Here is a 13,362-nt window from a genome sequence, read left to right on the forward strand (position 1 = left end):
AGGAAATTCCGAGGAACTAGTGTTTGGGGTTTCAAAATCTCGAATGTTTTTTTATAAACGGATCGATCGATGGATTTATGTCCAAAAACGCATTGATCGATCACTCAGATGGACCAAAGCGTAACAATGTGATCGATCGATGGGATTATGTCCAAAAACGCATCGATCGATCACTAGTTCGTCGGAATTTTCTCGAAATTTTGTAAAATCCCTATACTATTTCCTCGGAATTCATCGTTCTTTTCCGAGGAACACATTTTTCCTCGGAATTTCCTCGGAATATTCCGACGGATTGATATTTCCTCGGAATTTCGTCGGTATATTCCGAAGAAATTTGGGTTTCCTCAGAATTTCCTCGGAAATTCCTCGGGAAATTCCGAGGATTTCATTTTCCATCGGAATGTCCATCAGAATACCGATGTTTTCTTGTAGTGACATGTGGTCTGGTGGTTTGGAACGTTTTGCAACACCAAGAAGTCGAGGGTTCGACGTCCCAAACATGCATTTGATATGTTTTTCTCCTTTTATACTTAAATGAGGGGTAAATTTGACATTTTGTTCTTTCATCTTATACAACTCAAAATTTGCAACCATAATCCTCTGCCGTCAGCCATTTTTAGAGCACTTATACATCACGTTTTTTACACTTTTTTGATCTTTTACATTTGAATATCATAAATCTAACATATCAGTCGTATAGTGAGCAATTTTTTTTTTTTACGTTTTCCGACCGATTATGTTGAAATAGCGGCGGCATCATACCGCCTACCGCCTTTCCGCCGCGTATACAGTGTCTGCGGCCGCGTTTTAGAACATGGGATGGAACAATATATTAGATCCTTTCTAATCCACCTATATTTTTCTTTTTATAATAGAGAAATTTTAAAATGAAGATCACTAATAAATGAATTCTAATATATTCATTTATAATAGTAAAAGATAGATGTGAGTTGGAGATACTTTTATATGCTATTACAGTGTGCCTCGTTTGATGAGATTTAGCTATACCTAGTTGTTATAGTGATTATTGTAGACGACCTGTATTTTTTGTTGGGATGAATAAAATCTCCTAAACCCAATAAAATGGATTTCTTAGAAAATCGCCTTCACTTGTTGAAACTAAAGTAGTGAATTACTAAGCTAAGTCTTTTGTTTATGTGTTTCCTACGCTATATAAATACGGGTTCCATTGAAATAAAATGTAACTTTATATATACACATACGTATATACGTATTTAGAGTTATTTATCTATTATTGTTAAAAAAATAATTCCAGACATTTGGGAAAACTTTATGAATTTTATTATTGGGAAATTCCATAAAAATACTTCAACTAAATTTTATTAAGCTTTTTAATAACTAAACTTTTTCGGTATCCAGTTTAATATCCCAATTAATTATTTTGTTCATTTTAATACACAAAATTTTAAAATTGTACCCTTTTTAATACCCAAAGTTTGTTTATATAATTGAAAATACTAATAAGTTTCAAACAAAAATTAAAAAATTTCTAATTATTTTTATGATTTAGGAAAGAAGGTAAATAAATTAGTGAGAAAATTTTAAAATTAATTTTGAAGGAAAATATATAAATTTGTTTTCTATTTCAGAAAAAAAAACTAAATTCTATATTTGAAAATTAAATTATTACAAAATTTAAGGTTATACACAATTTAGTTACTTTTATTTCTCAAACAGAAAATAAAATTAGAATTTTCTGAGATCCTTTTGTAAATTTTATATATTTTAAAAATTTTATTTGAAATCTATAAGTATTTTTAATTAAAATAAACAAAGCTTATGTATTAAAATGGGCATAGTTTTAAAAATTGCATATTAAAATGAGCAATATAATTATTTGGAGTATTAAACTGGGTAACGAAAAAGTTTGGGTATTAAAAAGCTTAACAAAATTTAGTTGGGGTATTTTTATGAAATTTTTCTTTTTATTATTTTTATTTCTTAGAATAATTCTTAATTAATCAGGAAGAAAAATTACATCCTCTCTACATTAAATGGGTTGGGCTTACATATATCAACAACACTTAAAGTCCAATACATCGAGCAGTAAAAGGAAGGAGAAACTTCTGTAATTTTGTTATCATTTAAAAAGCCCTTTTGAGAAGCAAAAACAGATGCACTCGACTCAAAGTTATGCTCTTTCGTCCCTCTCGCCTGAAAGCCAGAGAAAAAGGCTTCTATAACACCTTGTTCTTCTCTAAATCCATCTACACCTCAGCTGCCTCCCTATTCCAGCTGCAGAAAACTGATGATCATGTTGTTGAACTTGGAATACACTCGTACGAAGAAGATGATGCAATAGAAGCAGAAGACCGTCGACGCAGTGTATAACTCATAGAGCTTACTGGAGAAGACGGGTACACAGTATCTGAAGGTGGGTGTATGAGAGCTTATCAGTTGCTAGAAGAGGTATCTGAGTTTGGTTTTTAGTACGTATACTTATAAGCTCCTAGTGGAGAGTCTATGCAAGGAACATGACACGTGCAAAGCAAGGAGTATTCTAGAGCTGCTGTTGAGGAAAAAAAGAAATAGATAGAACCAGAATCTGTGAACGTACTGGTCAGTATGCTTCAGGGAGACTGTAGGCGCGATGAGTATACACTTAACACAGCTCGATGCTGTGACTTTAACTATACTATTATGCACGTTAGTTGTTCAAGCTCCACAAGGGAGATGAAGCTATGCGTAGATTGTTCAAGCTTCAGAGAGCTAAGATACTTGAATACTCAGCAAGAGAAGACCAAAAAGCGAATAAATAGACTTACATATCTCTACAGTAACATTAGGGGAGACAGTGAAAATGGTCTTTAAGAGACATCAACCCAGACAGCTGTTCTTAACATATACAAGGACGAGCATTTCAGACAGAACAATCTATGACACTGACCAACCATTGCAAAGTGCAAAACCATCATGGTATTAACTAGTTCCACCACTTTGCTGATGAGCCTGAGACTCCCAGAAGAGTCTAACAGTGGAATAGATAAGAGACGGCTCAGCCATCGCGCCATTACCATAGTCACCACAAGCCAACCTCTTCTTGATCGGAGGAATAAGAGTGATTCCAAGCTCATCAAGCGACAAAAGATGCCTCTCCGTAAAAGGATTGTTCCACATCAAAGTATTCATAGCCGGCGCAACGAAAAGCGGTTTGCTATAATCCCAAGCTCTTATGATACAAGTCAGAAGATTATCACACATCCCACCAGCTATCTATAAAGACACAAAAATTGAGCAAAGTGAAGTGTGGTTTTCTAATGAAACTTATAAATAAGGCTCTGGATCCGCAGCTAACAGTAAGAAAAATCTTTAATCTATAATTTTCTGTTACTATTATAACCACAACCAATTGGACCCTTAGATTGTGTTTTTTTTTTAACCTTGGCTAAAGTGTTAGCAGACAAAGGAGCGATGACCATGACGTCAGCCCAGCGTCTGAGCTCGATGTGAAGCACGGGATCGCCGATCTTGTTCCAGCTCGACCACTCGTCTTCGTCGGTGTAGAGAGTCACTTCCTGTGGGAGAGAGAGCTTGTCGAGGAAGTGGAGAGACGATTTCGAGACGACGGCTCTCACTTCCGCCCACTCTGTGAAGCAGTGGCAGAGGTTGCCGAATTTGATGGCGGCGACGCTTCCGGTTGCTGCGAGGAGTACGCGGGGCTTTCTAGGGGAGAGCTGCACTTCCATGTCTTCTCTGTCTCTTTTCCCGTTCTCCATGGCTCTTTTTGAAAACCCTTACAGATCTGAGAATTGGAGAATTGAGGAAGATGATGGTTGATTTAACCCATACCGAACCGAACCGAACCGATCTAGTCATTTATTGGTTATGTACCGATTGGTACGTTTTAAAATTAATTCTTGTTTTGTTTGATAATCGGTTAATTCAGTTATCGTTTTTTTTAAGTTTCCGATCAAACTAGTTTATACCAATATTTCAAACCAAACTGGTATAGCAACCGAAACTACACAAACTTAATCGAATTTAACCAAAGAAACTGAAATTTCTTCGGTTTGGAAACGAAACTAAACAAAATCGAGACGTAATTTGTTTCGGTTCAGTTGGAGTTTTTCAACTTTGGAATCAACCGAAAACTGTATTGCTTGACCCGACTAAACCGAACTAGCCTAATCAAAATGTTTGAGAGAGAGAGAGAGAGAGGACAACAATCATTGCTCTTTCTCTGGCTGGTCAGATGGGCCGTAAACTCCATCGCTGTAGGCCTCATACCTCTTATATCGACATTTTCTTCTTGATATTGACAATACAATGAATCGCGCAACGTATCAAATTTGAATTTTGGTGTTAGTATTGGGTTGCATGGAAACTCCTTTCTAGGGTTGTCTTCGGTGCTGTCAAAAAAAAAAAAAAAAGGGTTGTCTTCGGTTTTAAATATATTTTGGATACGAAATGTGTTGAAAATACAAGGATACGTGTTTCATAGAATTCGAAGTTTAATTTCTACAGTTTGCAAAAAAATTAGTTACTAATATACTATAGGACGTATATTTGTTCCGGATCATTTATATTTCATTGTTATGTTTAAAAAATATACTTTAGCATCTATGATTTTAATATATAGCAAAATTTTATAAGTACATATATTGATATGTTTAAATAATTTATAATTATTATTTTCTTAAATTTTATTCATGATTTATGAATTTTAACCCATTTTAGTAGTGAATGATATTTTAAATTATTTTATTAATATTTTATTATTTTATATTTAATTCATATAATGCTTCTATTTTAGTCAAACATAATAAATGAAAATATAAAACCAAACCAAGTGTCATATTATATTTTAGTCAAACATAATATCATAAATATAATAACATTTAAAATGAAAAAGGAAATAAATTCAAGTCAAGTTCCATATTTGTTTTTAGTCAAATATAATATCACGGAAATATAATTTTAATTAAATAAATATATTGGAAAATACAGAAAATTAATTCAAATCAAATTTTCAAATTTTATATTTAGTCAAAAACTAAATTACAATATGTAAAATAAATACAATTGATCCTAATTAAAATAATAAAGAATAGCAAAATAAACAGTTAAAATTTTAACTTATCTATTGTTCTTATTATCATCAATATTATTTTAATTTTATTAGTTCCTTAATTGTAGTTTTTTATTTATTTGGTTTAACTTTTTATTTCATCATTTTCAATTTGTTTCTTTGCTTTGTTATATACACTTTATTTTCTTTGATTTTCCATATAACAAAAGTTAAGAGCCAAAAATAATATACTTTCTAGTTTCTACTAATCTAATAGTTCTCGACTTTGGCGAAACTATATTAAAACTAGATTCTATTTCTATAATTTGAATTGGATGTTTAATGTTTCATTAAATATTTTACTAATATATTTTATATTTAGAAATATTTTATTTTCGTATATTCGTTTTAGTTTCTATGCAATCTTAGTTAGTATGTAATGCCAAAAATATGTTATATTTTGGTCTAGTTAAAAACAGTTATAGTGGGTGATCGAGACAATATTTTAGAAAATTATTCTTCTTTCTATAAAATTATCGTAAACGCGATTGAGAAAGTTATGTAATAGTACACTAAACAAATATGTACCATTTTAATACATAATTTCTTACAGACATGAAATAACAGATTAAGTATTTTCCATTTTAATTTACCGATTAATGTATCCATTCTATGATACATCACAGATTTAGTACTCAAATGTTATATAATAAAAATTATTGGTGTCGGAGAAAAAGAACATTATGTTGCAGGATTTTGAGTAAAGTTTTATCTAATGTAGGCTGATCATGATAAAAGTTCTATATGTGAAACCCTTTTATGATTAAATATTCATGCTCAGTTGTAAAATAAACAGGCGATTAAAAGTTAGATGAATTAAATTTGAAAAACATGTTAGTATATCATTTTGGATATACAAAAAAACTCATTGATTATAGTACTTGGAGTACACTTGATGTATTGTTACGGAAACATTTCTCAAAATCGTTAGGTTGGAACAGTAAGCACCCAGAATTAATAGACGACTTAATGTCTACAGTTTTAATTAACATTTCATTTAAAGAGCAACTACGTTAATATAAAGAGGTCAAAGGGAGTGTTCTAAAAGACTGAAACAATTGTTGCAACTTGGCCGAACTGTTTCAATGGTTGATGACTTCTCTATGTATACCGAAGGACTAAAGTTCAAAGTGAGTTCAAATGTAGCTGACTATTTGATTAAAACTAACTGTAGACATGGAAAAGATACGAAGATATTACTAACAACAATAATATCAAATTAAGATTCGACCTCAGTGAACTAACATATTAAAAAAAAAAAAAAAAAAAAAGCAGAATAGAAAGAAAGAATGGAGAAGAAAAAACTTAGGTTGATAAAAAGAGAAAACATCCAACACTGGAAATATCCATAGACAGAAACAAACTGACCAGAGCATCAAAAGGTTTTGTCTCTTCTCTAGCAAACTATTAAAAATAAAAATGCCTTACAGGCTTTATTCGGAGACGATCCAACACCCAAATATTAGAAGAACACCATAACCACAAACACCAAGGCTATGTCTAGGCTGTTTTGTTGGACCGTTACTTCAGAAATCAGAACATATCTTCATCCATTGCCTCAGCTTCTGTATTGGGCTGAATCTGGGGCAGGATCTGCGGTTGGGACTGGGTCAAGGGCAGAGGCTCAAGGTCACGCAGAGGTTCAAGCTCAAGCAGAGGCTCAAGCTCTGGCAGAGGCTCAAGCTCAGGCACAGTCTGAGGCTCAAGTTCACGAAGGATCTGGGGTTCAGGCTCGGTCAAGGTCAGGGTTTGAGGCAGAGGCATGGTCTGGGGCTGAGGATCGGACATGGTTTGGGGTTGGGGCTGGATCAAGGTCAGGGTCTGAGGCAGCGGCAGCGGCAGGGTCTCGGGATGAAGCTGGGGCGAAGTCTGGGGCTGCGGCTGGGTCAGGGTCTGAGGCTGCGGCTGGGTCAGGATCAGGGTCTGGATCTGTGCTTGTTCTCCTCCTCCTTCGCTTCCTTGTCCAAGTTCCATTTCTTGTGTTTCAGTTTCTATCTGTGGTGCTGTCTCCTCCGGCTGCACTTCTTCCATGGCATGTGGCTCCACAGTCATCATCTGTATCAGTCCTTCCAGCTCTTGTGCAGCTTGCGCCACAGCCAGATTGTCCCCAGCAATACCAGCGTCCAACACATTCAAGATCTCTTTTACTTTCTCTCTCTGAAACATTCAAAGACCAAAACCAAACATAAGAATCATGAATTTAATCTGAAAAGGTATCAACTAAAGACAAGACTGATTATTATAATCAACTAAACATACAGCAAGGTCAAGCTTTCTCTTGAGTACTCCATGGCCGGCCTCTTGGATAGTCCCAGTAGCCCTCGTGACTGGCCTTGGTATGTCCTAGTTTAATAAAAGTAAAACAAGTTAGATATAAGTTCAGCTAATTCAAGACAGACAATAATGTTTAAATAAGACAATGATATAATCTAGTTTCAAAAAAAAAAAAAAAAAAAAAAAGACAATGATATAATGCATAAATGATTGCAATAAAGAATACAGGTACAAGAAATAAGACTATGACAAAGCATAAAGCGAAACACCACCAACTATTGTCTTAACTGTCCTTGTCCAAATGAAAAATAAAATAAAAATAAGAACTAAACACGAATATAATTTAAAAAAAAAACAAACTTCGGAAATTAGTCAGGTTTTAGATTCTCTCTTTCACTGTCGGAAACAGACAAAGACACCAAATGATTGCAATAAAGTACGAAACCTTTAAACTTCTAACCTAGATATTGCGAATCTACCTCAAAAAAAGAACACAAAGATTCTGATATAGGGATAAGATATTATTACCTGTATGGGTCTACCTGCGGTACGTCCTCGTCCACGCTTAGGTGGACGTCCTGGTCCACGCTTCATCACGGCCGCAACCGCCATAGCTTCTTCACCAGCTGGAGCAAGGGTGGCGACTCCGCCAGATCCACCTCTCATTAGCCTTTCAGGACGTCCGGCATCGTTAGCGGCGACAGGAAGCATAGAGTCAGGAGCCGGGACAGATATGGGCTTCCTCTCTCTCCCTGAAGCTCTACAACTCATTGGCCAGCCCCTTCGTTTCATCGTTACAGCCAGATTCGAAGCTGGAACGCTCGGACCAGATCCGTCTTTCCTTGGACGACCAGGGCCTCTCTTTGCCGGCTCCGTGACCACCGGGGAAGGATTGGTCACAGGCAACTCGGGTTGCTCCTCCCCGCTTGGCTGGACAGCGCTGGGTTCAACATTGATGGATGGTTGCAGCGCTTGTGAGATTGGTTGAGCATCAATGGGTTGTTGCTGTTGTGGAGCTTCGGTCTTAGGCTTTGGTGGACGTCCACGACCTCGCTTCAGAGGCTGAGAAGCCGAGCCAGAAGCAGTGACAGCCAGCATATCATGCGAACCGGTGTTGGTCGGAGGGATCTCAGATCCGGAAGCCACCACCATATCAAGCGGACCGGTGTAAGTCGGAGGAATCTCCGATCCGGAAGCCACATGACCCGCAGCCGCCACGTTCCCCGGAGGAGAAGAGACAGCAAGCTTGTATGATTTCTTAACCATAGTGAGAATGCCACTTTTCTTCATGACCTCGAGATGGTGAGTCATCAAAGCCTCATGACCATCAGGACAATTAGGGTTCAACATCTGGACGTACCTGGAGATTGCCCACTTGCTGGAACCCTCAGGTTCGTTCAACGCCACAACCGCGTCGTAAATCATCTGGATAAAGAGAAAATGTTAGTAAATTATTACAAAAAGACCTATCATAATTGAGTTGAAAGAAAAAAGACTTTAGATCTGAGCCTACGTCGGTGTAAGGACGGCGGTTTGAGGAAGGCTGCGCCGGAACAAGAGCTGCCTCAGAAGCAGCATCTGGCTCACCCTGTGGCTGAACCACGGGCTCAACTTCTGGCTGAACCACTGGCGCAACTTGTGTCTCAACACGGTTTGATTCATTAACAGTTAGTGCATTCGGAGCAGTGGCGCTCTCGGGGACATAGGTGCTGGCGATGGTGGTAACGTCAAAAGGTTGGTGAGAATCAGATCGATCCATGATATCTTTTTTGTTTTTGAGAAAAAACAATGAAAAAAGCGGCTTGTGCGATTTCGTTCTTTTCTTATCTCACTCTTGTGATTATTGTTTGCTTTGTGAATATAAGTAAATTATTGCGGTATAAATAGGTAAAGTTAGCCTGGTTTGAGAGGCTGAGGATGGACGAGGTGCAAGATTATGATATGGTAGAAAATGGTATTGAAGTGTTAGCGTTGAATAACATTTACTTAATGATATTACCTTAGGCCTTGACGTTTGACTCGACAGATTTTTTTCTATTTGAGTTTTGTAAAGTATTTCTTACTTTTTGAACTTTTTCGATCCAAGAATTCTAAGCAAATAATTAAAATATAAAAAAATACCGCCAAGATTTCAACAAAGACCCGCCTAGATTTCAGTGTATACAATTTGTAAAACAAGGATATATTATCTCTTAAAAAGACAAGGATATATTCTCTTACAAAAACAAAGATATCATTTTCTGTCTCATACATGAACTGCAGCAATTGCCAGCAAACATTCATTGTTGCATTAAGTTACCTATGTAACAAACTCCATTAAAGAGCGAATGATAAGCAAATCTAAAGGACGGCTTCCATAAGTAGGTCTACTGATTGAATTACTGTACATCAGTATTGATGCTCAGAAAAAGTGTTAGGGTATATATTTGTTCTTTTGAAACTGTCATATTTTTATCATGATTTGTGCTTCATCCCAACAATACTTATACATATACTTGTTAATTAAGTTTATATGCATCAATGATAATGTCAGGAAAGGTGTTATGTAATTTATGTTGGAATGTGACCGACACCAACCAAAAAGAACAAAACTAAATGATAGGAGGGGAACGTTAATTAATAGTGGTACAATGAAACTGAACTAACAAAGCAAAGAAATAAGAGCAAGTTTGGTTTATAATGTGACACAAGTGTGTGAGGTTCACACAAAAACTCTAAGCACAACGCAATTGATGACTAGTATCCATGAAAAACTCAAGACTAGTTTGTTACTCAAGAGGAAAAAGGCACAAAGGTAAAAAGCAAAGAAGAGCACTGGTGCATCAAAAAACTTAACACTTGAACTAAGTGAAGACTAAGTTGGATCCCATGAAGGGTCCAAATCAAGTGTAACTAACACTTCATCTCAAGAGAAAAAAGAAAGCAAGAAGAAGAGGAAGAAACTTGCCCCTGTGGATTGTTCTCTCTTCCTAAGATCATATGTTTGTGTGTGTGAACAACAAATCCAAAAGGCTTCAATAATGTGTAAGGCACAAATTGGTAATCATTAACGGGTCAAGTATTTGTTGTTAAAGAAACTTATATAAAGCTAAGGAGAAGAAAGAAAGTGATAAGAAGATGAGAGTGAAAGTTGTGATTCTTTATTTTTCAGAGTGATATTTTATGTGCAAGTAGTAGACAAGTTGCTTTCTCCTTATGAGTGTTCTCTCCAGCAAGCTTAGTCATATGTTTCTATCAGGTATAACTACCTTATTAGGTATGTGAGAAATGATGTAATTAGGTGTAACTGTCAAAGTCTACGAGATTAAGTTCAAGCTTTATGTTTGTAGAAATATGTAAGCTTGTCTTCTTAATAAAATTAGCAGCTCTAGTTGAGCTTGTTCACCAGAAAATCACTCTCCATGAAACTTACAGTTTGATTTAGTTCTTCTTCTTTGCTTATTTAGCTTTGATCAAACACGGAAACTATGTTCTTACACTAAAAGTGATCTCATACTCTTTTGTTTCTCACTTGAGTCAATCATATTATCATAAACTGATTGATTGTGTGCTCGCTCATTCATTCTCTCAAATACACTACTCTATGCTAAGTGTGTGATACTCTTTAGTTCTCTCTTAAAGATAGCTCACCAACAAACACTTATAAATTTCTAGTTTACTTTATTTTGTGTTTCATCTCAAAATCACCAACTTTTTTTGTTTCATGAGCTTTTTCTTTGGGTGCGACTCTGTAAGCTTATTTTCTATCTAATCATCTCTCACACTCTCTCATATTCTCCTACTGCCATCAATCCTTGGATATGTGTTTCTGACTTCTCTAGATCTGAGTTGTAGCAGAGATGTGTTGTCTAAACGCTAACATGGTATCAGAGTCATGTATTCTCATTTCAAACAAATTCTTGATATATATTGTTTATTGTTTCCGATAATATACATATGCATGTACTTATAATTAAGTCACTAGATTTTGATCGACGCTTCGAAAACGTAGGTTTTTTTCCTATATAAACAATTTAATATGAATAAGTATTTTGAAATTGTTATATATTTATGTTACAAAATCGTATTATATTGAACAAGCGAATAACTATTTAATTTATGAATTATTTTATTTAAAATTTCTGAACGTACACTCTTATGTAACTATTTTTAGGCATGGTATATTATCCGGACCCGAGAAACCAAACCAAAATTGACTTGAAAATACAGGTTTGGTTCGGATCCGAGTCCAGAGTAAATTACCTATTGGGTATTTTTTTGGACATGCGAGTCTCGGTTTGAATCTGGATCGGGTCTCGGTTTGAATCTGGATCGGGTCTCGGTTCGAGTATAGGTCCTACTCGAGACTTGACAGGGTACCTAAAATATCTATAATATTTTGTGTATATTAGGTATATTTGGATATTTCGAATATGTTTTATGTATTATGAATATTTTTAAAAGTTTTGGTTTGGTTTTAGGTATAGTTTCGGTTTTTGAATAAAATTTCAAATTTTAAAAATATATTTTGGTATTCAGATAAAATTTTGAGTGTGTTTTTTGGTTCCACCGCCAAATTTGGGGTTAAAAACAAATTTTGGGGGGGGGGGGGGAGTGGAGTTTGGTATTTGAAGATTTTTCGGGTATTTGTTTAGGTATTTTTGAGTTTTCAGATACTTCAAATCTTTTTTGGGTCTTAAATATCCGGACCCGAAAGGAACCAATCCGTACCCGAACCCAAGATCCGAATGCACATGTCTACTCTATCTCTCATTATATTTTGTATGTATTTTATAAGAGTTATATTTGTTGAGTTGGTGAAATTTAAGATTTTCTTGGCAGATTTTTAGCTAATTTAAGAGTATAGATTTATATGGTTTATAATAGTTTTAAATTTTCCTTAAATAACAAAATTTATTATAAATACTCTTTATAAAAATCAATTTAAAATATGTAGAGAAAAGTATATCACATGAAATGCGGAGTAATTATATAATTCAGTAAAAATTATTTAAAGTATTGTATAATTAAATTAATTAATGATATGACCAAATCTATATGTGATATGGTGTAGAAATCTATATATGTAAAATGATATTAATGATTAATTAATTAAATAATAGAGACAAATTTAAAATTAATTTGATTGATTGCAAAATTAGTTTGTTAGATATTGTAGGTGTAAATATTAGGAAATATTATATTTTATTAGTATTTATATATATTTTTTATTGATTAAGGTAAATATTGTTAGAGAAATATATGGTAACATATTGTTAATCTAAATTTAAGATAAGTCCAAAAATATTAGTAGTCTAATGAAATGGTGTAACAAACTTGTATAGATAGATTCTTTTAATGTTTCTCTTTTAATAGTATAGATATAGATAGATAGGAGTGGGCGTTCGGAAACCCGTTCGGGTTTGGGTAGGGTATTTCAGATTTTTGGGTATTTCAGTATAGAGATAGAGAACCCGTTCGGGTATTTCTGTACTTCGGGTCGGGTTCGGGTATTTTTAGTTCGGGTTCGGTTATTTGAATCGGGTTTGGATATTTAGATTTTAAAAGAAAAAAATTATTTTTTTTTATTTTTAAGTTTCTTGTATTTAAAAATATAGATTTGGCTTAACTGATTTTTTTGGAGATAATATTTCAAAAACAAATGGATATTAATTTGGGTATTGTTTTCAAACTTTGAATGTAACTTTTGTTAATATTTGAAACAAAAAGTTTGAAATGCATTTTAAATGAATATCAAATCATTTTCTCCATAATTATATATATATACTTATGATCTTGAAGTATGTGTAACATCAATATAAATATTTTAAAAAATGAGAGATGTAAACTAGAAATATAAGGGTAAATATATATATGTTCGGTTATCTTCAGATATCTATTCGGGTTCAGACATTACCCGTTCGGGTTCGGATATCCAATCTCTCTAAACTTAATATCCGTTCAGGTATTTTGCTACTTCGGTTTGGATTTCGGTTCAGGTTTAGGTTTTTCGGGCCGAG

The 13,362-nt window shown here is 34.5% G+C and overlaps 2 protein-coding genes across 2 annotated transcripts; both read right to left on the bottom strand.

Moving 5' to 3' along the window:
* Positions 1–2,757: 2,757 nt before the first annotated feature.
* On the bottom strand, positions 2,758–3,778 carry LOC106382678 (phosphopantothenoylcysteine decarboxylase). The gene is made up of 2 exons (XM_013822721.3): positions 3,402–3,778; positions 2,758–3,234 (listed from the first exon to the last, which is right to left on the bottom strand). The coding sequence occupies exons 1-2, from the start codon at positions 3,735–3,737 to the stop codon at positions 2,941–2,943; spliced, it is 630 nt and encodes a 209-aa protein (XP_013678175.1). The 5' UTR covers positions 3,738–3,778; the 3' UTR covers positions 2,758–2,940.
* Positions 3,779–6,381: 2,603 nt separating this feature from the next.
* Positions 6,382–9,357, bottom strand: LOC106358668 (apoptosis-stimulating of p53 protein 1-like). Its single transcript, XM_048753155.1, has 3 exons — positions 7,892–9,357; positions 7,349–7,432; positions 6,382–7,246 (listed from the first exon to the last, which is right to left on the bottom strand). Exons 1-3 carry the CDS (start codon positions 8,786–8,788, stop codon positions 6,623–6,625), a joined length of 1,605 nt encoding a protein of 534 aa, XP_048609112.1. The 5' UTR covers positions 8,789–9,357; the 3' UTR covers positions 6,382–6,622.
* Between the last annotated feature and the right edge of the window lie 4,005 nt (positions 9,358–13,362).

The sequence above is a fragment of the Brassica napus genome, chromosome C3 (assembly GCF_020379485.1).
Source record: "Brassica napus cultivar Da-Ae chromosome C3, Da-Ae, whole genome shotgun sequence".
NCBI classification, from domain to species: Eukaryota; Viridiplantae; Streptophyta; class Magnoliopsida; order Brassicales; family Brassicaceae; genus Brassica; species Brassica napus.

Coding starts and splice junctions, on each gene's coding strand:
- LOC106382678 (XM_013822721.3), bottom strand. CDS start 3,737: ATGGAGAACGGGAAAAGAGACAGAGAAGACATGGAAGTGCAGCTCTCC. Junction 3,235..3,401: donor CTGCTAACACTTTAGCCAAG/GTTAAAAAAAAA, acceptor GTGTCTTTATAG/ATAGCTGGTGGGATGTGTGA.
- LOC106358668 (XM_048753155.1), bottom strand. CDS start 8,788: ATGATTTACGACGCGGTTGTGGCGTTGAACGAACCTGAGGGTTCCAGC. Junction 7,433..7,891: donor CCGCAGGTAGACCCATACAG/GTAATAATATCT, acceptor TTATTAAACTAG/GACATACCAAGGCCAGTCAC. Junction 7,247..7,348: donor AGAGAAAGCTTGACCTTGCT/GTATGTTTAGTT, acceptor TGAATGTTTCAG/AGAGAGAAAGTAAAAGAGAT.